Source organism: Ctenopharyngodon idella, chromosome 15 (assembly GCF_019924925.1).
Source record: "Ctenopharyngodon idella isolate HZGC_01 chromosome 15, HZGC01, whole genome shotgun sequence".
Taxonomy (NCBI): Eukaryota; Metazoa; Chordata; class Actinopteri; order Cypriniformes; family Xenocyprididae; genus Ctenopharyngodon; species Ctenopharyngodon idella.
Window position 1 is genome coordinate 657,129 of NC_067234.1, and position 26,993 is coordinate 684,121.

General features: G+C 34.8%; 2 protein-coding genes across 3 annotated transcripts; both read left to right on the forward strand.

The window, feature by feature from the left end:
* Positions 1-706: 706 nt before the first annotated feature.
* LOC127495782 (cytosolic phospholipase A2) lies at positions 707-20,138 on the forward strand. Of its 2 annotated transcripts, XR_007925182.1 has the most exons (19): positions 707-800; positions 1,034-1,121; positions 1,495-1,576; positions 1,665-1,813; positions 3,133-3,246; positions 3,364-3,401; positions 3,528-3,672; positions 3,783-3,919; positions 4,052-4,274; positions 6,078-6,192; positions 6,678-6,815; positions 9,942-10,031; positions 10,745-10,810; positions 11,425-11,664; positions 15,626-15,810; positions 16,359-16,548; positions 16,977-17,134; positions 17,226-17,407; positions 19,433-20,138. XR_007925182.1 is itself a non-coding variant. In XM_051863052.1 (18 exons), the coding sequence occupies exons 2-18, from the start codon at positions 1,089-1,091 to the stop codon at positions 17,355-17,357; spliced, it is 2,235 nt and encodes a 744-aa protein (XP_051719012.1). In that variant the 5' UTR covers positions 708-800; positions 1,034-1,088; the 3' UTR covers positions 17,358-20,138. The 2 variants fall into 2 exon arrangements, 1 of the variants encoding a protein (XP_051719012.1); XM_051863052.1 differs by having other exon boundaries at positions 708-800; positions 17,226-20,138.
* A 1,348-nt stretch (positions 20,139-21,486) lies between these two features.
* LOC127495823 (actin-related protein 2/3 complex subunit 5-A-like) lies at positions 21,487-25,276 on the forward strand. The gene is made up of 4 exons (XM_051863160.1): positions 21,487-21,745; positions 22,312-22,385; positions 23,396-23,572; positions 23,666-25,276. Exons 1-4 carry the CDS (start codon positions 21,607-21,609, stop codon positions 23,726-23,728), a joined length of 453 nt encoding a protein of 150 aa, XP_051719120.1. The 5' UTR covers positions 21,487-21,606; the 3' UTR covers positions 23,729-25,276.
* Positions 25,277-26,993: the final 1,717 nt, after the last annotated feature.

Here is a 26,993-nt window from a genome sequence, read left to right on the forward strand (position 1 = left end):
ATTATTATTATTATTATTATTATTATTATTATTATTATTATTAAATAAATCTCAACTGAAAACCTAAACACTTACGTATGTAACGACATTTCACGTTTACAATATTAGGCCTATGAGAAAAAGAGAAACATAGAAAGACAACGTATAGCCCAGCGCTGAAATAATTCCCATCTGTGCCCATCAGAGTGCTTGTGAAATATGAAGATCTGGGGCGGGGAAAGAGTTTGCGAGTGTCCGCCCAAAATGTAACTGATTTTTAGCGAATCGATTCGTTTGAATGATTCATTTCTTTGAACCGGTTCAAGTAACCTATTCACTAGTCATTGAGTGATCGATCAAGTGCTACCATTTAACGTTTTCTTTTTTGTGGTTAAATAAATATTTTGTTCAATACTGATATTATTACTGATCATTTCGATTACGTTTTTGTATTGGTTGTATTTAGCGTAGGCCTACTTTTGTGGCCCTACTGTTTTTCCAGATAATCTAAAGATATGTTTATGGTTACAACACGTCACCTACATATTGTTGTTGTTTTACTTATAAACTATATTCTCCCTTACGGTCGGATGATTTTTTTTTTATTATTATTATTATTATAAACTGTATTCTCCCTTACAGTCGGATGATTTAAACGCTGTGCGAATCGGTTCAATCGAATCCTTACAATGAACAGTTTTAAATGAACGATTCATTTTCACGACTCATCTTTAGTCCGCCCAGTAATGCGCATTCTTCTTGGCTTCCTGAAATGACTTTCTTGTCGGAGAGGGTCCAACATCACTGTACCACCAGTTATGGTAAGTTCTTGCATGTTTCATTTCTCTATAAAATCGTAAAATGTTGAGTATCCACGCGTGTAAATGACTTATGCAACAAAATCGTACTTCAACAGTTTCTGTCATACTTTCTTCTGAACTGAGAGCGAACTTTTGGGTCTCAAGACGTTGAACTGTGTGTTATTCGACAAGGCAGTATCATGTTTCAACCTCTTGTGCGTTTTTCTTCCTCTTTTTATTGTCTAATTTGACAGATGTTTTGACCGTCTTGAAATAAAGTGCCTTCTTGAGCTCCAAATTGCTGTCAGAATGTCCTCCATAGACCCCTACCAGTACATCATAGTAAGTTACTCTTTAAGTTTAAAGCGTCATGTCAGTAAGGAACGTTTTAAAGTATCATGTATGCTGTTTCATTAATGTATGCATAACAGAGGCTTTAAGTCAGGGTAAATTATAGTCACTATAATGTTAACATTTATTTATGTCATAATTTATTTGTGGTTGTTATAAATGTGCATTAACATTTAGATTCTTAAAATGCTGAATTTATGACATTAGAGACATATCTTCTGTTTAGGCATAATTCTGTTTGGGAATCACCTGTTGTCCATTTCCTACTTCAGTAGTTAAATGAGCTTCCTTTATAGCCTACATACACATTTTACTGCTTTTGCCACTCTAAATCCCTGCCTTTGTGGATCTTTTAAATGTGCAGGTTGAGCATCAGTATTCTCATAAATTGAAAGTGATTGTGGTGAGAGCTGAAAATGTGACTAAAGGAGCGTTTGGCGATTTATGTGAGTATTTATTTATGCAGTCTTCTCGCTTTTTGAGGAAATCCTTAAATGAGCATTTATACTTAAGTGACTGTGTGTTTGTTCACAGTGGACACCCCGGACCCTTATGTGGAACTGTCAATTCCAACCACACCAGAGTCAAGAAAACGAACACGCCACATAAATAATGACATTAACCCAAAGTGGAACGAAACATTTGAATTTATATTGGATCCCAAACAAACCAATGTTTTGGAGGTAAAAAATTCAAACTCTAAATTACTAAACTAAAATAAATTAAAGGGATAGTTCACCCAAAAATGAAAATTATATATATATTTATTTATTTATTTATTTATTTATTTATACAGTCAAATCAAAAATTATTCAGACATTTTTGATATTTTTGTTATATTTTTACTAGTGGGTGCAGGAAACTATAGTTCATTTATGTAAGTTAGGATAGCAAAATAAAGTAAACTGTGACATATTATACCCAAAAATTCTTCATTCAGTGGACTACCAGTAAAATTGACAAAAATTTGGAACCAAAAATTATTCTGACACTTTGACCTGACCATGTTTTGCTTTAGTGTTATCTGACATAATTAAGATTTTTTTTTTTCTGACACAGTTTAACTCTGAGATCTTGTCATATTTTATTACCATTTTTTTAAACTATAGTGAATAAACTGTATTAATGAATGAAATGTTCAAGGTGTCTGAATAAATTTTGTATATATAATAAATAAATATATATTTAAACATAAATAAACATATTTTTGTATATATAGTAAATAAATTTGATATATATTATATATATTATTTTTATATTTATATTATTATTATATTATTGTAGTTAATCAAATTAAATATGAGCATGGAGAAGTTTTATAACCAGAAAATTCCCAAATACTTGTTGTCTTAATTTTGAACTAGACAGAGAGAGAGATAAAGAATTAGATTGATCAAAAGAGACAGTAAAGAAACGTGTAATGTTACAAAATATTTCTATTTCAAATAAATGCTGTTCTTTTGAACTTTCCATTCATCAAAGAATCCTGCAAAAAAGTATCACAGTTTCCCTCAAAATATGTTTTTAACATTAATAATAATAAGAAATGTTTCTTGAGCAGCAAATCAGCAAATTAGAAGGATCATGTGACTGAAGGCTGGAGGAATGATGCTGAAAATTCAGCTTTACCATCACAGGAATAAAGTACATTTTAAAATATATTATAGAAAATAGTTTAAATAACTGTTTTAATAATAATTCACAATATTACTTTCTAAGAAATGCAGCCTTGGTGAGCATAAGAGTCTTCTTTCAAAAACATTAAAATATCTCACCCACCCCAAATGTTTGAATGGTAGTGTACATCTATTTTTTTTTAGCATTTAAAACCTAAAAAAACTCTTTTTGGAAATGTTTTGCTTTAAAAGTGTGTCTATGCTGTTGTTGGCTTGTACAGTATATGGTTTATGCAGCATTCATAAAGGTGTTGTATTGCAGTTTAGAAATATTAAAAAATACATCAGCACTATGTCATAATGATGTTTGAATGCTGTCTATTTAGATGACACTGATGGATGCTAATTATGTAATGGATGAAACTCTGGGCACAGCTAAATATTGCCTCTCAAAGCTCAAAGCGGGGCAGACAGAGCAAGTGACCCTCCCTATCGGCAAGGTAAAAGCCTAAAGCTACTTTTAGGTTTACACCTTTGAGCCTGTTATGAATTAACATCATGGTTACTGATTTAAAGTGTCATGTTGTTTACAATTATTCTCTTCTGATTTTTGCTAGACGACCAAAGTGTTCCTCGACTTGTTCTTAGAAGTGTGGTATGTATGAAGTAATGTTTATTTCTGCACATTCTGTGCTTCCTTTGTGGTGATCCATATATTTTTTATTATTGGTTTATCAAATAAGAATGAATAAGTGACTGAATGTGAATCACTTTTGTACAGCTCGTCCACAGACTTGCGCTTTAGCTTGGCACTGTGTGATCAGGAAAAGCTTTTCATGAAGACGCGCAGGGACAGAGTTATGCTCGCCATCAAGAAGCTTCTCAAAATGGAAAACCCACGCTTTCTTCCAGCCTCACCGAGAGAGGTAAAGTTAAAAACCACACAAACAGCCTTGTGAACCATGTTATGCTAAAAAAAGGATCTGTGTGGCTAGTGTTAGAGATCCTGTGTGATTTCAGTTCTGTGTGTGCTTAGGTTCCCACTATCGCCATTGTGGGCTCTGGAGGGGGTTTCCGTGCAATGGTAGGCTTCTCTGGTGTGATGAAGGCTCTGTATGAATCTGGGGTGCTTGACTGTGCAACATATACGGCAGGACTTTCTGGATCAACGTGGTCAGTAAACGTTGAATATTCAGAAAAATCCCATAGACCATTTCGAACACCTCAACAACTGCATAGCGAGCACCACTCACATCAGAAGTGGTAAAAATCTCATAAACGTCCATATTGGCTATTTTTCCACAGGTATATGTCCACACTGTACTCGCACCCTGAGTTTCCTGCGAAAGGCCCAGGGGAAATTAATAAGGAGCTGATGAGCAGGGTCAGCAATAACCCACTCAAACTGCTTCTGCCCCAAAATATCAACCGCTACGTCAAAGCACTGTGGAAGAAGAAATCGGCTGGACAGCCTGTCACCTTCACTGATATCTTCGGGATGTTGATAGGAGAGACTCTTATTCCAGCGGTGAGATACTGTGTGCAAGAATACAAACTGGTTTACTGAGAGTTCTTACTGCAGTAGGACATCAAGAGCTGCATGAACTGCGGTCCACTGTACTCTATTTATACTCCATTCAAGTACAAAGACTCCTTTGTATGTTGTTTCTCTATTATGCATCCCAATGCAAATGGACCCTTCTCTTTTAGGAAGGATCATCCCTGTAAATCAGGAAGATATTTATCTCAATATAAGAAGGCACTACCGTTCATAAATTTGGGATCAGTAAGGTTTATTATTATTATTATTAGAGAAAGAAAGAAATTAATTCTTTTATTCAGCAAGGAGCATTAAATTGACCAAAGGTGACAGTAAAGACTTTTATAATGTTCCAATAGATTTCTATTTAAAATAAATGCTGTTCTTTTGAACTTTCTATTCGTCAAAGAATCCTGAAAAAATATATCACGGTTGAACAGTAGTGCATCAGCAAAACTGTGCGCTTGATGTTCTGCATTCATGTTGCTTATCTGTTGACTGCAGTAAGAGAGTTTTAAATCATTTTCCCAGATCACTGATAACATTGTTTATCTGAATTTTCCATGTGACTTTTTATCAATTGAATGATTTTACTACTTTCAGAAATTCTGTATTTAAAGAATTTATAGCATGTGCTGATATATAGATGCAGCTTAAACACTGATAATGGTCCATTGAAAGTGTGTCTGATGTGCATGATGACGGTGATATTTTAGGAAAACTATGTTGCTTGAACCATATTGCTATCTAAATATATAGCTTGAATGGACCCACATTGTATCTAATAGAAAAAGAGGTCTTTCTTGACAGCACCCAAATATTTTATCATCATTTTACCACTTCTATGGAGCACAAAAGGAGACTTAAAATTTAATGGGGACTAGAGATTGTAAGCTTAAACCAGTACACAAAATCACCATAAAAGAAAATAATCAGTAAATAATACAACTTTATATATACAGTGTATAGTATGCTAAAGCCATACGATAGCTTAATGTGAGGAAAAATCCTGACTAGCACAGTCTTAAAGTTGTGGCAATAAGTGTTGCATGCACTGCAAAAAAATGAATATCTTCCTCAGTATTTTTGCCCAGTTTTCCAATACAAATACCTAACATCTTTGATTTACTTGAGATGCAAATGTAAAATGAAGTCTATAGTCTAAAGTCTATAAAAAAATAACAAAATTAAGTGAGTTTGTTTAAAAAAAGAACAAATATCTGTTAATGAGTTATGTAAACTTCCATTTGAAATAAGCTGATTTTTCTGAACCCATTGGCAGATATTTGTTCTTGTTTTAAATCATAAACTCGCTTCATTTTGATCAGTTTCATAGAAAACAAGACTTTATATTTTATGTCTTTTTCCATCTCAAGTTAATGTATTTTGATGTAAGAATCTCCAGATGATTGCACTGGAAAACAAGACAAAAATATTGAGGAAGAGTGCGATCAGAAGGTACAGTAAAAGTTATTTCCATATTCTAGTGGTTGGGATCAGAGCAATTCAAGCTACTTTTGGTTTATGAAATGAATTAAAATATTGACATATTGTTTTCTCTTCAATTAATTCCTTACATTTTCTTTATTTGGTCTTTAAATGGTCTTTAAAAAATCATTTAAAAAGGTATTAAAAATTATCCCTGAGGTACCTTTTAGAAAGCGCTACGTAAAAAAGTATTATCTTAATTTAAATTTTTTGGCTTACCTCAACACAGATGCTGTGAACACCTAAAGAAAAATAAGTTTGATCATTAAGCTTACTTTGTGTGTTTTTGTGTGTTTTGCACAGAGAATGGACACAAAACTGAGCGCTTTGCAGGAAAAAATTAATGAAGGTCAGAGCCCGATGCCTCTCTTCACCTGTCTGCACGTCAAACCTGATGTTTCTGAGCTCATGTTTGCTGGTAAGGAGAGAGTTCACATTAAATGGGCTACAAATACCAGCAAATAACATTGTATTGCATTGTCCATTATTTATTGCTTTGTGAATGTATAAGTATTTTCAAAATGAAATGAAAAAAGACTGTCAGTACTTGTCATGATAAACAAAATAGTCAGAATTCATGACACCTTGCCCTAGCCTCCATAGAAGCTGAACACTATCGATTTGTTTATATTTGCTTAATACTGTGGAAAACATGCAAATATTTGTTATGGGGCCTAATGATTGACCCACTGTCAGTCAGTCTAAAATTCCACAGCTCCTCCCACAAGTGTAGACACACTATTTTTAGAGGCTGGTCACTGTGAGTAGGTTGTTTTCTGTTGAATGGGATCTGAGCATGTGACTAAACAGGTGAGAGTTAAGTGGAAGTATTTGTCAGGCACTGTCTTTGTGTCATTTTCATTTAATAATATCGGGTGTTTTTTTTTTTTTTTTTCCTGTCAGACTGGGTGGAGTTCAGCCCATATGAAATTGGCATGGCAAAGTATGGCACCTTTATGCCTCCAGGGCTGTTTGGCAGCAAGTTCTTCATGGGCAGTGTTGTGAAACAATATGAGGAAAACCCCTTACATTTCCTTATGGGTAAGACTGAGACAGCTCTGAATTTCCTCAGAAGGCTTTGCTAATTCAGACCCCTAAATGAAAATGACAACAGTACAGTCACTCATGTACTTTACAATTACTCATACTTCCCATCAGATTTACTGAATATTTTTATTAGGTGAGCAACATTGTGACTATCATGATGATTAACTTGTCATTTAGATTGTATTGCAGCATTAAGCAGGATGTTTTAACAGCAATTGAAACTTTAGTAAAAAAAAAAAAAAAAAAATCTGTTCAAACTATCAGTTCAATGAACCAGTTGAACCAATTAACCATTTCAGTACCAATTTGACAGTTTGCGTCACTAAAATGATCACAGAAGTTTCTACATAGCATTTTTTCTATATTAAAATATATTTTAGTAAAAATATATGTACACTATCGTTCAAAGTTTGGAGTCAGTATGATTTTTAGATATTAAGATATTAATACTTTTATCCAACAACAAGGACACATTTAATTAATCAAACATGGCAGTAAAGACATTTATAATGTTACAAAAGATTTCTATTTTTTTAAATACTGTTCTTTTGAACATCATTTAACATTGATAATAATAAGAAATGTTTCCTGAGCATCAAATCAGCATATTAGAATGATTTTTGAAGGATCATGTGACACTGAAGACTGGAGTAATGATGCTGAAAATTCAGCTTTACCATCACAGGAATAAAAATTACATTTTAAAATATATTAAAATGGAAAACATTTATTTTCAGTTGTAATAATATTTCACAATATTACCATTTTTACTGTATTTTTGATCAAATATATGCAGCATTTGTGAGTTTTCTTTTTTTTAAAAAAACATTCAAAAATCTTACCAACCCCAAACTTTTGAACCGTAGTGTATTTAAATAAAGTTTGTTACAGTAGTTTATATAAGTGAAAATGATTAAATGTCATACATCTTTGTGTGCAGCTGTTTAGTTGAAATGATGGTATCTCTGATTTAAAACTTTACTGATCATATTCATGTTCTTCATACTTTTATTCTCACTATGAGCAACTCTTTTAAATGTATCTTATGTTGAATCAAGATCTCTAATCTTGCACAAGCATCTTAAACCTTTCTTAGTTGAAGAGTTTGAGTATGAGCTATACATCCAGGGTCATATGCAGGGTTTCATAATTAATGAGTCAAAAAGTAGAGTTTGCTAGGGGGTTCAGGGGCATGCAATTAATATCATTAAAACTGCCTCACTCATGGATGTGTGAATCCACTACGGAGCATCATCATTGCACTTTCATGTTGTACTTTGCAGCCGCTGCTATTGGCAAACAAGAAAGGGGCAGAGAGAGTTTAGCTTTATTTTCAGTTCAAAACCTCACAAAACTATGTAGCTGTATAGATGTTATTATTGCAAACAAGACCATACACTCAGTCCTGTTTTGGAAAACACAGTTTTTTAAACCTTTCTTTGGAGGGAGTCAAACATTTGAAAATTATTTTGTTAATTAAATATAAGCGAATAAAATGAGCTGAGGACAACGACTCAAAAAAAGACTATCCACACTTTCTTTGTTGGCCAGTCTGAAGTGAATAACATTTTGGATTTACAGGATGTCAATAAACATTTTACAGATTTTGTGCACATTTACAGGATGTCAATAACAGTTTGCACTGCAATATTAAAATCTAGAAAGAAACCACTAGACTGATTTTAGTGGGCTGTTGGTTGTGATTGGCTTAGACCCTGGCATGTTTTCAGTAATTTTTCAATTGTCCATATTTAGATAACTTTTTTAAATATGTTGCAGCATGCTTTGTTCTAATTTATATATTATCTTGAAGTGAAACAGATTATTATGGCAGTTATTATGCCTGTAACAGTTGGGTTCACTAGTTCTAAAAATGTTTTGCTGTTCCGATTTACATCTCATTTTACAACAGATTATATCTATAACAGTTGGTTTACAAGTTATAAATAATTCATCAGAGTACACTGTGGTAACCTGATTTTGTAGGGATTTTTTCTACTTGAGCTAACACTTGTGTGAATTCTGTTAATGTAGCCTTCTGTTACCAAGTTTATTAATATGAAGTACTAGTTTAGTCAAATAATAATAATAATAATAACAGTTAATATAAATTATCACATGAAGCACATTTTCATTTTATTTATTTATTTATTTTTTGTGGGTGGGAGGGGGGGCACTATAGACAGTCTTAATCCACCACTGAGAGTGTGCATACACATTCATTATTAATCTTATGCCTGATGAAACTGCATGTTCAACAATGTGTGTTCAACAAGCTGAAAGAAGTCGATCTGTTTCTTTGTTGGAAATGATTAAATGTAACTGAAGTTTTATTGTTGTCATTATAAATATTCACTTTCCCATGGCCACGGAGGAGTCTCAGAGATTGTGGGACACACATTCAGTTGACAGACAATGACACACTATTTTTTTTAAATATTTATTTCAACAAATGACAACCAAAATCAAATCTCTAGAAGCTTGTGAACAGTTTTGCAGTGGCAAAAGTTATGCTAATTCACAAGCCGAGTAAGAGTCATACTCGCAATGGTAATGTTAATTATTAAACTAAACAAAATACAAACCTTTCAAAAACACTCAGCAATGTGATTATTACTAGATTTGCTACCCAACATCTTCTTGTCACCTTCTCAACCTGCTTTCCTTGGTGTTTTTACACGTAGAAAAGGCTAAAAATGTATTATATTTCAGTACAGTTCAGGACAGTTTTCTCCCTGAACGATGATGTGAGTTACTGTGGCTGTTCTCGATGCAGCAGGAATGACCTACAATGGTGACATTTTTCATAATCACGACAGAAAATCAAAATACTGCCCTAAACTCACTAGCAGAAGGGTAGCGGAAGCGGGATCCTCCTAATACGGCATCTAAACAAGACAGTTACCCTGAAGTCAACACGGCGGACGTCAGCTTTACATTCTCTATTATTTCACAACCTTTATTATATACACCTCAGAAAAATACCGAGGTCCGGGCCTCGGGAACCTCAGCAGTCCTGTCTGCATCAGAATATATAATCCATCATAATCCTGTTTACCAGTTCCATGTATTGTTTGCTGTAGTATTGTAAAGTGTTTGATGCAAGTGTGTGTGCTGCAGGTGTATGGGGGAGTGCTTTCTCCATCCTCTTTAACCGGGTTCTGGGGGTGAAGGAGACAACCAGCAGTAGCACAATGGAGGAGGAGCTGGGTGAGTAAGATTGTTGCTCTTATTCTTCTAGCTGTCAAGAGCCAAAGAACTTGATGAAAGGGACAAATTGCACCATATTTCAAGAGAACACAAATGTAGGACCAGCTAGATTGTTATCTTATCAGCAAGTTTGTATTCTTGTAACATACTAAAATGTGCCATTACTAGTTCTTCTAGTGCAAACGTACAGTTGACACACATGAGTGCACAGTGTTTGTGTGGAAGTGATAAGATTAACACAGGGATCTACACACTATTGATGTATGACCTCAGTCAAACCCCTTGCAAATATTCAAAGTTGAAGTAAACCAACAGATAACACTAACAGATGAGTTTGTTTGGTATGTTTATGTTTATAAATAAAATTAAGTTGTGATAAAATTGTATTTTACGACTTTTAGGACTGTTATAGATTTTCTGCACTGACACTTTATTTTCCACCACACTCTCATTACTGTAATCAAGTTATTAATTCAGCACAACAAATACTTCATGATGTACACTTACAAATACAAATAGTTTACAAATGTGCTATTTGTTTTTTATACAGTAGGCTATTAATAATCAGGGGACCACAGTGCACAAAACCTTAATATGCTTTTTCTAGGCAAAATTTAAATGCCTTTTTTTGAGCTTCACCAATAGTGTGTAACTCAGGACTGGGAAAGAAAGAGGCTGTGTGTGTAATACTGTTTGCATCTTCTGTTTTTCAGAGCAAATTAAGCCAGAGCATATTGTGGGTGATGATTCAGCAGATAATGAGGAGGAAACTCAAAGAGGTGAGAAAGAACTCTTTTCACTCTGTTTTACTTTCTCTCTCACAGACATGCTCAGTTCAATTCAGGGCTCAACAATAAGGACGGCCTGCTGGCCTGGGAAGTGTATGAGTTTTGGGCCAGTTGACAGGACTGTCATTTAGTGTCGCATCATTACATCTTGTGTTTATTCATCATGTACATGTTTTTATGCCTTAAACGTTTGTTTTTTTGTGATATGCTGAACATTGTTATCTGTCTATCTATCTATCTATCTATCTATCTATCTATTTATCTATCTATCTGTCTGTCTGTTACCAAGGTAACATTATCCAACTGTCTAATCTTTTGCACCATATGCAGTCATTTTCCAGTAAAATTGTGTTCATAACTTTCATTGATCATAGTTGCATTTGGTTGCAATTTCAGCTATTATTGCGCAAAAAAAAAAATTAATAAAAATTTGGAGTGTTAAAAAAACTAAATGTATACGGTTATATAACGCTTATCTTTCTGAGGCATATAAAATGATACAAAAATATTTTTTTGTTTTTGGTTCAGTGAAAATATTGGCATAGTACGTAAAAATCTGGAAAAAAAGGAGCTGAGACTCATTGTTTGTTTCTGTTTCCTTCTAGGAGGCACAGAGTCCTCAGAGGCAGAAGATGAGCGGCAGCGTCATGCTCAGGCCAGCTGGGTTCAGCGCATGTTGACCTCCATTATGGGGGACAGCACCCTGTTCACCACACGTGAGGGCCGCGCCGGCAAGGTGCACAATTTCATGCTGGGACTCAACCTAAACTCTTCCCTGCCCTTCTCTCCCTTCAGCGGCATCATGAGCCAGACCTCTGTGGATGAGGAGGTTGATGCTGTTACAGGTACTAATTAATCATTTAGCTGCCACTTTTATGCACATTTACAAACATTTTTATGCCAAGAACGGCCAAATATGATGATCCCCTTGCGAGGACCCCCTTCCTAAAACAGAAAGTCTATTATAAATAGAAAAGTCATTTATTTTCATATATACAAACCTCATTATACTATATGAGTAAAATCTGTGACATTATAAAAGTGAGATATTATAAAGACATTTGTTTGGTGTTGTTAAATGATTGTTTTTTTAAATTATTATATTTAGTGTAGAGAAGGGATTAATATTATCTGGAAAATCTAGAAACTTTATCTTTTGTAATATTAGGGGCCAGATTTACTAACAGCTTGTGCCAGCGCAAACCCTCTTTTGGCGTTAAAAAAACTTCTGTCAGGATTTTCTAAAGACACGTGAAAAATTTGCACTGAAAAGGCATGCTATTTTTGCGGCTGACCTTATTGCATATGCATTTGTAGGAGTTTCCCTTTCAGACGCAAAATTTATGGGAGGAGAGTATTTAAGTGAATTGATTGATTAACTTTATTTTAAGTATTTAAATGAATCATACAAGGTGACTTACTAAGGTTTGCGTTAGTCAGTTTACTGGTATATGCGCCATTATTTAACGCATTATTTAAAGCATGTCTTAAACCAGAGGCTAAATTACACTGTTTTTGGTAGATTGCGTTGGTCATTTTGGAAATTATCCGGTTGTCTGTGATCTTTAATTTGTGTGTCGTCAGTAGATCACACACAGAACTTTCCACTGCCATCTGCGCTTTTTTGGAATTGCGCTCTCACGCTAATTTGCCCTGTTTAGTAAATCTGGCCCTAGTTGTACAAACCCAAAGAGAAACATTTTAAAGGTGCAGTGTGTACATTTTAGCGGCATCTAGCAGTGAGGTTGCGAATTGCAATATAGAGAAGCTACGGTGGCCAACACAGGACAAAGATGTCGTCGTCTGAGCCGCTCTGTAGAGCAGCTTGTCCGTTTGGGGCTACTGTAGAAACAAGCCGGCGCAAAATGGCAATTTAACATGTAAGGGGACCCGCAGTGTATGTAGATAGAAATGGCTAATTTTAAGGAAATAAAAACATAACGGTTCATTATGTAAGGTCTTTATACACCACTGAAAACATAGTTATGTATATTATATTGCATTTCTTTCTTTCTTTGTTTATTTATATAGCACAGTTTAATACAACGTTGGTTGTCCAAAGTGCTTCACAATCCCAAAAAGCTAAAGAACAAAAAAACAAATAAAACGATATAAACAAACATATAACTTTAGAGAAAACATGCACACTATAAAAATCAAACTCCATCATTAAAACTCACAGTCAGAGTTTAGCAAATGTGATTTTAACGTGACTTTGAACACAGGTAAAGGTTTGGCAGATCTAATAGCGACAGGGAGATCATTCCACAATTTAGGACCAGCTCGAGAAAAGACTCAATCACCTTTATGTTTGTATTTTGTCCTAGTAACGCAAAGAAGATATTTCCCCTGAAGATATTATTTTCGGATCTCAAGGATCTGGGGGGAGTGTAAATTGTAACCATCCCAGACAGGTAAACAGGGGCTAAATTGTGAATGGCCTTGAAAACAAGTACGAGAATCTATAACGGAGTAACAGAGTCATGTTTTTTTTCAGACTTGATCATTCTCGCTGCTGCGTTTTGGATTTTCTGTAGACTCATGAGCGCTCTACCATCAACTCCATAATAAAGGGAGTTGCAATAATCCATTCGAGAAAAAACCATAACTGAAATTGCCTTCTCAAAATCTGATAAAGAAAGAAATGGTTTAGTCTTTGCTAACAAACGTAAATTGAAAAAACATGATCTAACAACTGTGTTTATTTGACTATCTATCTTTAACTCACTATCCAAAACAAACCCCAGGTTTTTCTGTTAATAGATCCTCCTAAAATGTACACATTGCATTTTTTCAATTAAATTAAAGCGTATTTATATAGTGCTTCAAATAAAGATTATTGCTTTAAAACCCCCCAGTGAGCAAGAAAGTGCAACATTGGTTACGACAGACTAAATAGAGACTTGAAATTAACTTTGAAATTAACATAATTAATGTAATATTTGTTCACAAAACAAAATGCAGTTTTTTTTTTATTTACTATTGTTAAAAACAAGTTGTCAATAGAAGTTAATATATATAATCTTGATTATTTAAAAGCACAATATGTAAGGTTTTTGGACCACTAGAACAGTGTTATATATTTTGTTGACTTGTATACTTACATTATCCCAAATGTTTTCAAGAATGTTTAAGTCCAGAGAAATAAGCCATTTTAACCAGGATACGGACCATGTCCATGCGTAACATATTAATGACATCATACCCGCGTTATCTTCGATTTCCGGTTTTAATTAGTAGAAACCATTGAAATACAAAAGACACTTTAATATATTATGTGTTTTGTTAGACAGGTGAGCAACTGTTTTGATATATTCATCGACAAAAAAAACTAATCATTGTTACATAGCTCAACACAGTAAGTCTTATTGTTTAAATCTCGTTTTCTTGATTTACCATGAGTACCATGTTTTACCATGACTAATATCGATCTAGCTTACTGCAGTGTGCAACAAGTGTCTCATAGCAGCTGCCGAGCGCACAGAGTAGCATTATATCAACTTTCCACACAAATGTACCTAATATGATAAAACAGTGCCGCGTTACCCCACATACTCATGACCGGAAGAAGCGGCATAATAAAAGCTTAACTGCTCTCGAGTTGTGTGTCGCGCTCGTTTCTGATTAGCAATCGCTCCAGCGGCCTCGTTCCGCTCCAGTGGTTTTCTGCCACACCCTGCTTCATACTACAGTAATGTTAATAAATCTTTAATACATTAGCTCATCCATGAATATGATTTCTGCAAGAGCCTCATCTGATTCTTTTCCACCGCCTATAGATATGAAGATAACACCTCCCGTGATTCCACAAAATCAAGGCGTCATCAAGCTACGCCTTTATTTTGAATAAGCGACCTCTAGTGGCCCAACTGGCCCAAAACTACATAGTGTGCCTTTAAAAAAACCACAATGAACAGTAAAAAAAAACTTTTTTTAGAAAACGTTGCTGTATTTTTCTCTAAAAATGTCCACAGACCCCCTAGCACCTACTGGTTGTATTCCGACTGTATGTTTTTTTTTTTTTTGTAAACACCTGACTGATCGTAAAGTGCCTTGTTCAAAGGCACAATAGTGACAACTCAAGGATCATCCTTCGCAAGATTTAAACCTTCAACGTTTTGGTCCAGAATTTTACTCTGTGTTTTTCTTAATGCCTGAAACCTCTACTTAACTGGGTCTTGTGAAGTATGCAGTTAAAAGAAATGGGTGTGACGGACTGTAGGTGGAACAATAGGCTGAAATCTGGTCAGGTGCCACAGGACTTGATGATGGCTTTCAAACATTATTTGGTGCCTGAGTGGGAGGATGTCAGTTAGTCAGCTCAAAACTACTCACATCTAAGAAATACCAACACACCCACTGCAGATTAACTTTTCTCCCAGGGGTTAAATATACAGATATACCTCAATACATCACACAGGAAGCATCTTGGACACATCCATATCACTGCAAGATCAATGACTGATTTAAAATGAAACAGTTTTGAGCATTAGTTCGCTGATGAGTAAAGGCAGGGTTTCACTTGATAATTGCTGATGATGATAATAATAGCACTGTCAGTGTCTCTGTGGCTCAGCAGTAGTCTACTTCCTGTTGACAGTTGAGTGTGAGAAAAAAGATAAGCTCTTATAAGAATTTGTACAGTAATGTTGAATAAATGATGACATTGTTGCAAAACCTGCAACATAGAATCTTCATTACTCACAAACAACTAGGTGAATGTGATTGACGGCATCCTGTAGTTCCTTTATGTTATTGCCACAAAACAAACCACAACGGTAACATTCAAATGAATCTTTTCTGCAGATCCTGATGAGTTTGAGCGAATCTATGAGCCACTCGATGTGAAGAGTAAAAAAATCCATGTGGTGGACAGCGGCCTGACCTTTAACCTTCCCTATCCTCTCATTCTGCGACCTCAGAGAGGAGTTGACCTAATCATTTCCTTTGACTTCTCAGCCAGGCCCAGTGACTCCAGCCCGCCATTTAAAGTGAGTGTCTGCCCTCAGGCTTGTGCATGACATGTACATTTAAAGTTTAGATAAACTGGGAAATGTCACACAATGCAGATTGTGGTGTCAGTAAAAAGGAAGAAGACAGAAATATTACTTTCATGGGTTTCTGCCTGTGTTTTAAACTTGGGTTGCGCTGAGAACAGCAGAATGGGTCTTGGTCATATACACCTCCATTTAAAGTTTGGGGTCGATAAGATTTTTTAGATTTTTTTTAAGGAAGTCTCTTATGCCCACCAAGGCTGCATTTATTTGATCAAAAATCCAGTCTTCAGAGTCACATGATCTATCAGAAAGCATTCTAATATGCAGATTTGGTGTTCAAGAAAAAAATCTTATTAATGTTGAACGATGAATTGAAAAGAACAGCATTTATTTGAAATTATAAATGTGTTTACTGTCACTTTTGATTAATTTAATGTGTCCTTTCTGAATAAAAGTATCAATTAAATAAAAAACTTTTGAACGGTAGTTTGTTTCTCTGAGTGTAACTGTCATCTAAATGTGTCCTTGTTTGTCTGTGTTAGGAATTACTGCTAGCTGAAAAATGGGCCCGTATGAATAAGCTGCCGTTCCCCAAGATCGATTCGAAAGTATTTGACCGAGAGGGTCTGAAAGAGTGCTATGTGTTCAAACCCAATAAGGGAGAAAAGAACTGTCCCACGGTCATTCATTTTGTCTTGGCCAACATCAACTTTCGGAACTTTAAAGCTCCAGGTGAGAGAATGGCATTTTTATGCTACACATGTATATGAACAACCAGTCAGTAAATACTGATAGTAGTTTTAAGTTTCACTACCTTTATTAATTTTTTCGTTTTTAACATTTTTTAAGCATGAATAACAGAAACAGTTCTCATCTCATTTCATGTAAGACATGACCTGTGGTTGAGTTAGTGAGTGAGTCATTCCAGCTGATTCAAGTTGTGAGTGTTCTGACTGATTCAGTCTTATGATTCAGACTCTGTGGCTCCATTGTTCAATTCATTCTGATTGAACAATTCGGTCCACTTATTCATGAGCAAGAACCACAGTGATTTGTTTGCAAATTGTGCTGTTTGTTTGTTTATAGAATATAGAAATAGCGAACTCCTTTTTTTGTGGAAAAGGTCAGATTTAATAGTTCTCTTTTCTGTTTTTTTGAAGGAGTTCCTAGAGATTCAGACAATGATATAGAGTTTGGCGACTTCGACATATTTGACGATCCAGCCTCTCCCTTCTCTACTTTCAACTTCAAATACTCCAACCAGGCCTTCAAGAGGCTTCATGACCTCATGGAGTTCAACACGCTCAACAACATTGAGGTCAGTTCTACTCCTTCAAACTCTGATTCAAACACCTTCACAGAAATTAGCGTTTGGTCTTCATTCTACATGACTCTGTTTTGTTTTATAGGTCATAAAAGAGGCTATTAAAGACAGCATTCTGCGGAGACGAGAGAACCCATCATGCTGTTCGGTTTCCCTTTCACTCAATGAAATTGAAAACAAGAAGTTCCTGAAACGAGATACCAGCATTGCAAAATGACACACCTAACAGATAGCTATGCAAATAGCTATACGCAAAAGACTTGACATGTGAGAAGGCATTGGTCCGCTAGTGCTTGACGAAAATCAGAGAGCAGATTCATCACACAAGATTGGATTGACCTTATTACAGTGTCATTTTTATGTTGCATTCCAGACAATATTGAATTTTCCCACCTCATACTTGAAAATAACCACTGGAAAGATGCTTGAGGTCAGACACATTAAATTAGAAGCCTTCAGGGTTATTATCATAAGCTAAAACCATAAAACAACATTTTCATTAACTGAAATAAAATTTAATACAAATATTTAAATAATAAAAATGACAAAAAATTACTAAAGCCGAAAATAAAAATTAAAACTAATTAAAAATATTAACTATAATAGTATAGAGGGTATGCACGTGACGTCACCGTTGGCCGGAGTGACTGCGGTTACGCCTACTGAGTGGCAGCATTGGTTTTCAGCGTGAATTCAGCGAAAACACTTCTACAACGGGAAAGAACTGTGCGATTGACTGTACAGATAGAATTGTTGAGAAATCTGAGGTATATTTTTACAGACTTTCGAAAGCTACAGAAAAGAGAGGCAAATGTATCGCTGCAGTTCACAGAAACAACTGGACTCCAGGCAGCGAAATGGGGGTTTGCAATTATCATTTTGTGTCAATATGTTGGATTTCTAGGTAAAATCATACCCTATATATTGTATTGTTATATATTGTATTGACAACTCATCAATTAAATATTTAGCATCTTATATTCTGCCTAATTGGATGTTTTAAATAAACACTGACAAAAACTATACGTTTTAGGGCTGGACGATATGGCGATATATATAACATTGATATAAGTGATCCCCCGGATTTAGACCTACCTATACTGTATTTATATGAAGCATTCACAGGTAAATTTGCTTTATGAATTTCCCCGGCATCGAAATCAGGCACATGTCAGGAAACACGATTCCTGGCTGCATGTCAATATCCATAGATAACTGGATCTTTGGTAAGTTGTAAGGAACACTATATCGAGTCCAACCTTTAGTTTAAACTGATAATCATTTGTTTTACTTGGGTTTTCACAGTTTTCCCTATTAAATCTAGTCATGTAGCAGGCTCTTTTGCCACTCAGTCCGGCTGAGGGGACGTGTTCCGGCGGGAAAGTGATGTCAGTGCATACCCTCTATATCAATGATACTAAAATAATAACACATACTAAATAAATAACACTGGTACCAACCCTGACTTCAATGAGAAGCACCATTTGATATAATTTCCAAGATGGCGACAAATAAAGCGACATTCAGTTGGTTATTTTAAAGTAGAGGTGGGACAATTCTGAGATCCTGGTTGTCTGGAATGATCTAAAGGTGGGAAATGGACAATTTCAATTCAAATTATGCCACCTCTGACATCTGGAATACAGAATCAGGGACATTTTTTGTATTTCAGCACTGATTTTGGGGGAAATTCTGTGGAATATTTTTCAATATGTTAAAATGTGTTAACTGATCTGAGAGCTGAGAGTACTGCACTCTTATAGGTCACTGAAAACTTATCAAATTAGCCAAAATTTAATAAACAAGTACTCAATGGGCAGGGGACACGAAACGCTTTGTAAATGAGAGCCATTATTCTGTGATTCGGTGTGGACCATTTTCCTTTTTTTTATGTGAACATCATTCCAAAATGATGTATAAGTCATGTGGTCAAATTCTCCACACCTTTAATGTTAAAATGCTTACAATTTTGGCTGTGTGCTTCTCTACGGAGCTAAATACTGGCAGCTTTGTTTTCACTTGACATTTAAGCAGTAAATACTGTTCTGAGAGTAATTTATGGTCTCAGTGGTGGCTTGAACCTCAGGACATGCTGCTCTTTATGTGATTAGAAAACAATTTATGTTCTTCGTTCAGTTCTACTGTGACACACCTATGACCACTAGATGGTTGGTGGTAAGCCCTTCCTTCAGGACAGGATTCATCTCATTTTTCAGCTAAATATTCATTGCTTAGAAACTGGATTTAGCTGCTTTTATTTATTTTGCTTACAAATGTGTTCTCCTGCCCTAGGGGTGAAAGGAAGAAGGTGAAATGCCATCTCACATCTCCCACGCAGGACTCCACCTCTTTGTGAGGTGTCAGGAACAATGACATGATGGGACATGTGAAAATCTCCTCATTTCCTGTTTGTATCAGATATTTGTGGCAAATTATGGGACATACAATATCTAACTTCCCACATAGTCATTCCTCTGGTTTACATGATGAAAGTGTACACACGGTTATTTATTTGTATGCTTAATGCTTAAAGTTTTTTTTTTTTTTTTTTTTTTTTTTTTTTTAAGTATTTTAAAATTCATTTTGAAATAAATGTCAATGGGAATAAAGCGATTAAAGTAGATCAGGTAAGGTCATTCATATAACTGAACTCAGGTCAGTAGGATAAAGGTGGAAGGTATAGATACTGCAAAGACTGGTTGTGTGGTAAAAATAGACCTTAAGTGTTAGAGTGCACTTTAACCCAACCCAAAATAAATATCATCCTTTAGACATTCCTTGATGTTTGTGGTCTGTACGGTTGGGTTTGTATAAACTTGATTATGATGTTGCGAACACCACAACTGTCAGATCCTTTGAAAGTAGAAATACTGTATGTTTGTATGATTCATGTATACACAACATAATTATGAGTGTCATGTACTTTTAAGTGAAGTTACTAGCCCATGAGGTGTAGTGTTGTGCATAAAAATAATAAAAGGATATTCATACCAATGAATCGCCTGGGGACTTCTGGAATTATGCAAAGTGTTTACTTTCAGAAAATGACTTCTAAAATGATATTCCAAAATATGGCAATACTATAATTTCACTAATACTTAATAGGCTATATATTTGATGAAAAATGTACTTTAAACAAAAACAAAACACTTTTACTGTGGAAATCACACAAGTGTCTTTTTATTGTTTTGGCAAAAAGGCACCTCATTTCAGGAAATGTCTAGTTGCTGGGAAAAACTGCAGTTAGGAATTTCCTGAAGGTACTGTACAGTAAAACTGAATTTAAAATGCAAATCCTCACAACTGAAAAGCAACGTATAGTTGTTGTTGTTGTTATTAATAATATTAATACATTAGCCTATGTAAAATAAGACAAATTATGTTAAATACTTTATAAAAATCCCATCCACCGCCTCAGCATCTTGTATCAGCTGACAAGATTTCAAGGTGAGTATTCCTGCACAGATTTCTTTCACATAGCCTACCATTCATCTTTTATGAACAGAACTGTTATCTCAAACACACAGATCTCATCAGAGACAAGTGTTCTTCTTGGTCTTCCTTTCCCTTCTCCTCTTCCAACTCCGCACAGTTGTACTTCTCCTCTATTTCAAGTAGCCTGTTTACTATCATTTTTTGGGGTCCAGCATATTGGTGAGTGAACTACAAATTGTGTGACAAGCAGCTGAACAATACGTATAAAGTTTCTTTTTTGAAGAGTGCTATTGCCCAGGGAAGAACTTTGATGCCAAAAAACTTGTATATACTTAACACGTATGGTTGGTTAATAAAATTTGATCCATGACACCACATTCATATAATATAATGGGTTGATTTTTTTGTTAATTCTAAAATGGCAGATGTCTATCTACTCAGATGTAGGCTACTTGTACAGCCCGTTATCTTCCCTAATACACTGGTAGAACATTTTGGCATTGCTTGCTAATCAAATTTGATAGCATGAATGAGCGCTTTTCAACTTTGGAAACGCATTCATTTAGCCTATGTCGCCATCTGCTGGATTGCTGGAGAAATCACATTTACTCAGTATTAACCTTAACTCATGTCTGACTAAAGAAAAGTATATGAACACACATCATTATAATAATGTGGTGCAGGATAACATTATTAAGTATAAAAAGAGTTAACTACATTCATGTCACTGATTGAAACCTAAAAGAAAGTCAAAAAAAGGTTGGGGAGAATTAAATTTTTTTACATAGTTGTTAATATACACATCAACACAGCAACGTCCAACCCAAATTGTAAAAAAAAAAAAAAAAAAAAAAAAAAAAAATGGGTGCCGTCTAGAGTTAGACATAAGATGACACGTGTAGGTGATAATTCAGGCCACAGACACTAGGGGGCTTTCTATGCGGAAGTCAACAAGCACCGAGCTGCTTCCTGAAAGTGCTGGGACTATTCTGTTTAAACTAGGATTTTCTAATTGATTGATTGAACCAGCCATGTCGAAGAACACAGTATCCGATCGATTCAGAAAGGTTGATATAGATGAGTACGACGAAAACAAGTTTGTCGACGAGGAGGACGGCGGAGAAAATCAAATAGGTCCGGATGAGGCTGAGGTGGATTCTCTCATCAGATCATATCCTTTCAGTCCCATTACTTTTATGGTTACTTTTCATAGATTTCTTGCTTACTTGCAGTATGGCATTTTGATTTGTCGTTTTTTAAAAAACACTTGATGTGTTGGCGTTAAGTTTCTAAAATTAATTATTTTTGCACTCTCGTCCAGACATGGGTGTGGTAGTCAGTCACTTCATTCATTTAGGTCATGCATCTTTCACATTGTCATTACAAGTTTACATTGCGGATTCAACTCTTCAAGTTTTTTTTTAAACCGGTAAATTGCGACTATAATGTTCGAAGAGTTTAGCACATAACCTATACCCTAAAGATGTGGCAATTATTTAGAATGGGGTTGCTGTAGAAACACTTCCGGATGCCACCGACTTCCGGTTGCAAGATTAAAATCTGAGGGTGCTCTTAATTCTTTACACTTTATAAATTATATTATATAATTTCCCACATATTATAGTAGTTGCATAATAATAACTATAATAGAATGAATAGTGATAATTAAGAGTGAATGTTATTAGTGAGTAGATTTGATTTCAGGCGTCCTGCGGTGCTTTCCTTAGTGCCTGATACAGGTAACCTGATGGGGGCTTTGCAGGCAGTATTGAAGAATCCACCTATCAATACCAAGAACCAGAATGTGAAGGTAAGTAAAAGCAAAATCACTCTGAATTATCATACCCCAGTTTCACAGACAAGACTTAAGCTAGTCCCAGACTAAAATGCATGTTTGAGCTGTTTGAGCTGAAAGCAACTTGCATTGACGTATATTGAAATATGTCAGTGCCATTGATTTGTCTCAAAATGCACAACAGTAATGTTTTCTTTTTTTCTTTTTTTTTTCTTTTTTTTCTAGGATACGTTTATACAAGCTACTTAAATGTCCTAATTGAACTAAGGCTTAATCCTGGCTTAGTCTAAGCCCTGTCTGTAAAACCAGTCCTTAAATTATCAGTCATGTTAAACTTTTAACATAATCATCCCCTACCAGTGGTTCTCTTGAAGTTAGACCTAGAGGTTTGTTTAGGTCCCCTAGCAGGTTGAGAATTTTACTTAGGTGATCATGATCACAAATATTTGCCTAACAATTAATTGTCTTACAAATAATTGCAATTAACAAATTAATCGTCTGTTACAGTGTAAGCTTAATGCCCATACGTCTAGAGACAGATTTTATTCTCAATGTAAACTCAAATATTGAATGTAGAATGACATTGATAAAGTATTATATCAATGTCAATGCCAGTTTTATTTATATAACACCATTAAAAACAACATATGTTGACTAATGTGCTGTGCTTTACAACAATAAATACAAAAAGATAATGATAATAAATAATAATAATAGTAAATGTATAGTAAAATAATAATAGTAAAAATAATAATAAAAGCAAAGAATTATACATGTTTTATATATTATGCATATTTTTATGTATTATAGATAAATATAATTCATGCTTTTTATAGATGTTAATAAAGTATTTTAATATTTTTAAGTATGTAAAATACACATTTCATGGCATTTCTATAAGTTACTTAAATTCTCTTGTTTGGGTGGCCATATAAGATTGGAGGTGTATAATCATCTTAAATGAATGGATTAAAGATGCATTTATTTTCAAGGGTAGCTCATTATATGTGTGTGTATGTGTGCAGGACCGGGCTGAAGGCCTCGTGTTGAAAGTGCTCAGCTCGTTCAAGGCTAGCGATATAGAAAAGGCTGTTCAGTCTCTGGATAAGGCTGGAGTCGATCTGCTCATGAAGTACATCTACAAGGGCTTTGAAAAACCCTCTGACAACAGTAGTGCCATCCTTCTTCAGTGGCATGAAAAGGTAAACACATTTCTTTAAAGGAATATTATAAAAAAATGATAATTCTCGCTATATTCATTTTCTCTTTCTCTCTCTCTCTCTCTGTCCATATAGGCTCTCTCAGCAGGCGGCGTGGGCTCCATCGTCAGAGTGCTCACGGCCAGGAAGACCGTTTAATGTTCAGCACCTCAGCACCATTGGCGGAGGGACTGGCTGGCACAAGCCCTCGTGGTCTGGTTTCTGCCCACACTGCCAAACTGTGGAGGATGTCCAGTCACTCACCTCTCATCTTTTTTTAAAACGATCAAACATTACAGTCCCATTTGGATTTGTTGCAGTGAAGATAAGCACCTTGGATCTATGTTAACGGAATGGTGATGAGAAAATGTTCTTGTTGACCTCAGTAGATATTAAGCACAGACATTTTAGCTATTATCAAAGGAAACGTCTCTTTACTCGTCCACTTCACGTACTTCACATTCTCATACCTGTCTCTACGTAAATTCTCAACAGAACAGAACAAACAGTGCATGTAATCACATGACTAAATCATTACACAGTCATGTCATTGTTTTTTGATTTATTTAAAGGAACAGTTGTCCCCAAAATAAAAAATTCTCTCATTTACTCACTCTCATATCATTCCAAACCTGTATTTTCTTTCTTCTGTAGAACACAAAAGAAGATTTTTGAAGAACGTTTGAGTCCTATCAACATTCCAAAACCTTTTTGTTTTCTTTTCTGTTGCACAGAAGAAACTCATACAGGTTTTAACCAAAATGAGGGTGAATAAATGATGACAGCATTTTTATTTTTGGGAGAAGCTTTTGGAAGGTGATCAAGCTTTAGTTTGTAGAGGAAGTTCTCTTCACACTCTCTTGCTCATCTGCTCCCTTTTAAGCATAATCAGAGCTGGTTTATGGAACATGCCAACATCAGTATTTTCTTTTTTCCTACTTGCATGCTCTGCATAATATATTAGTTCAGAGTTGGTTGTTGAATCTAGCCTCATTTGAACGCCTGTGCTTTCAAGAGGGAGATTTCCAGCTCAATTTCTTGTGATCAGAGTGTTTATTTTCCTCCACAACCCCTTCAGTAATTCACACGTTTCCATTTTCTCTTTGGTTTCATATCACACCGGGATCACATTTTAAGAAACAAAAAAGGGAATAACTTTTCTTAAGTTGCCAAAAAGGTTTTTATTGTTGATTAATATTAGTGTGTTTTTGTACTCTTTACAAAAACGATGAATTTAATTTTTTTTTATAACGCTGAGTATTAATCGAATTGTCCAACAAAAGCTTATGTATATTTTGATCACATCATTTTTGAACTGTGTTACCAATCGTAGAACATGATTAACATTATTTCTTAACTTTGAACTCAGACTTTATGTCAGGTGCTGATGATATAGCTAACCTCTGAGACACGAGTGTTTGTGTACTCTCACAATTCCCACCAAACACAGAAGCAAGCGCTCAAACTGCAATGGAGAATTTTGCTTCCACTGTGGTCTACTTATTTTTGCCATACTTGAAGCCATACATAAACAACGCGAGGAAGTCTCTACTTGTTCATTTACGGCTCTAAGTGAATGTTGAGTTTGCATCACGCCAGTCAATGATTTGATTAAGTGCAAAAATTATGAACTAGTTTACCAACTGCCTTATAAAATGTTCCTTTTATATTGTATGGTTCTTTTGAAAAATAAATGAAATAAATACAGTCTGTTTTCTTTTCCATCTGTTGATTAAATGTGCAAACCAGAAGACCTATTTGAGGTGTGTAGAAAGCTGTTGTGGCTGTTGTGTGTCTGGGTTATTCTTGTTAACTAAAACCAAAGCCATATAAACTAAAAATAAACATTAACTAAAATTAAATGGTGTGTGTAAAAAAAAACAAAACAAATTATATATATATATATATATACAGTTGCAAGAAAAAGTATGTGAACCACTCGCAGAATCTGTGAAAATGTTAATAATTTTAACAAATGGAATTTGAAGATCAAGGTAAATTGTATTTAATTTGTCTTCCAGGAAACATGCAAGTATTTTCTGTTGCTTCCGAAGGGCAGTACTAAATTAAAAAAAATGATCAAGCGAAATAAGAAAAATTTGGACCTCTTCGTCCTGTTCAAAAGTTTTCACCCCCTGACTCTTAATGCATCGTGTTTCCTTCTGAAGCATCAATGAATGTTTGAACCTTTTTTAATAGTTGTGTTTGAGTCCCTCAGTTGTCCTCCATGTGAAAAGACGGATCTCACAACCATCACAAAACAAAAAAACAGTCGTAGATCATCCAGGTAACCACACACAGTATTAAGAATCACAAACTTTTGAACTGGGTCATTTTAATAAATACAGCTATTTTTTTGTCTTATGGATTATATGTAAACATCTTTTATGTAAAATATCTTACTCAGGACAGTACTAAATAAAAAATAACATGCATTTTGTATGATCTCTCTTATTTTGTTAAAATTTTGTACATTTTCACAGATTCTGCAAGTGGTTCACATAGCATGCAGTACATTGGAAGCATCTTTAAAATAAAAAATAATTACATTTGAAAATATTAGTATAATTTACAGATTGCAGAGAACCCTACTGAAGTAGAAAAACATCCACACCTACAAACCTAGATCAAAAAAGGACATATTCCCGCATTTTACGCACTTTCAAAACAAAGACGTGTATCTTTTAAATATAGTTACATTATGTTACATTTTCAATATTCAGAATGTGTAACTATCCTACAGGACTTTCTACACTTTAATATTTTGCCGCTATAAACGCTTGAGATGCTACAGACATCACAGTGTTTACAATGAGAGTCGAGCACGTGCATAGCAATCACAAGGGGGCGCTGTTTTCTCTGCACTTACATGCTTCTACTTTGTTTATGCAAAGACTCATATCATATAAATGTGCGAGTGCAAATGTGGGTCACAAAAAGTGGTATCATGTGACAAGTTCAAAGATCAATGATGGGGTGAATATCTTTGGAAATACTGATAATGAAGTTAAAGATTAATGGGTTTGTGATTTCATGGGAATGAATCACTCTGTACTTATAACATGATTATTTTGATTTCTTAGAAACTAGTGCATCCAAAAATAACGTAGAGAGAAGAGGTTTTAAATATGCCATTTCTGAAGTCTTATATAAGACTGAGAACTAGAGCAGGAGTGGGTGGATAACTATGAATTAAATATACAGTCTTACAAAATACAGCACAACATCCAAATTAACAAACATGATTTCAAACAAAAAGATTAAAACTTTTAAGTCTGTTCCTAAAAAGAAGACTAGGTTGTATATTTAATCATACACATTTTTTAAATTTAGGTATCAATAACAGGAAGGTAATGAACTTCTTTCTTGTAAATGGCAATGACTTTATACATACATATTATTACTACCAACATTTGCAAAAAGC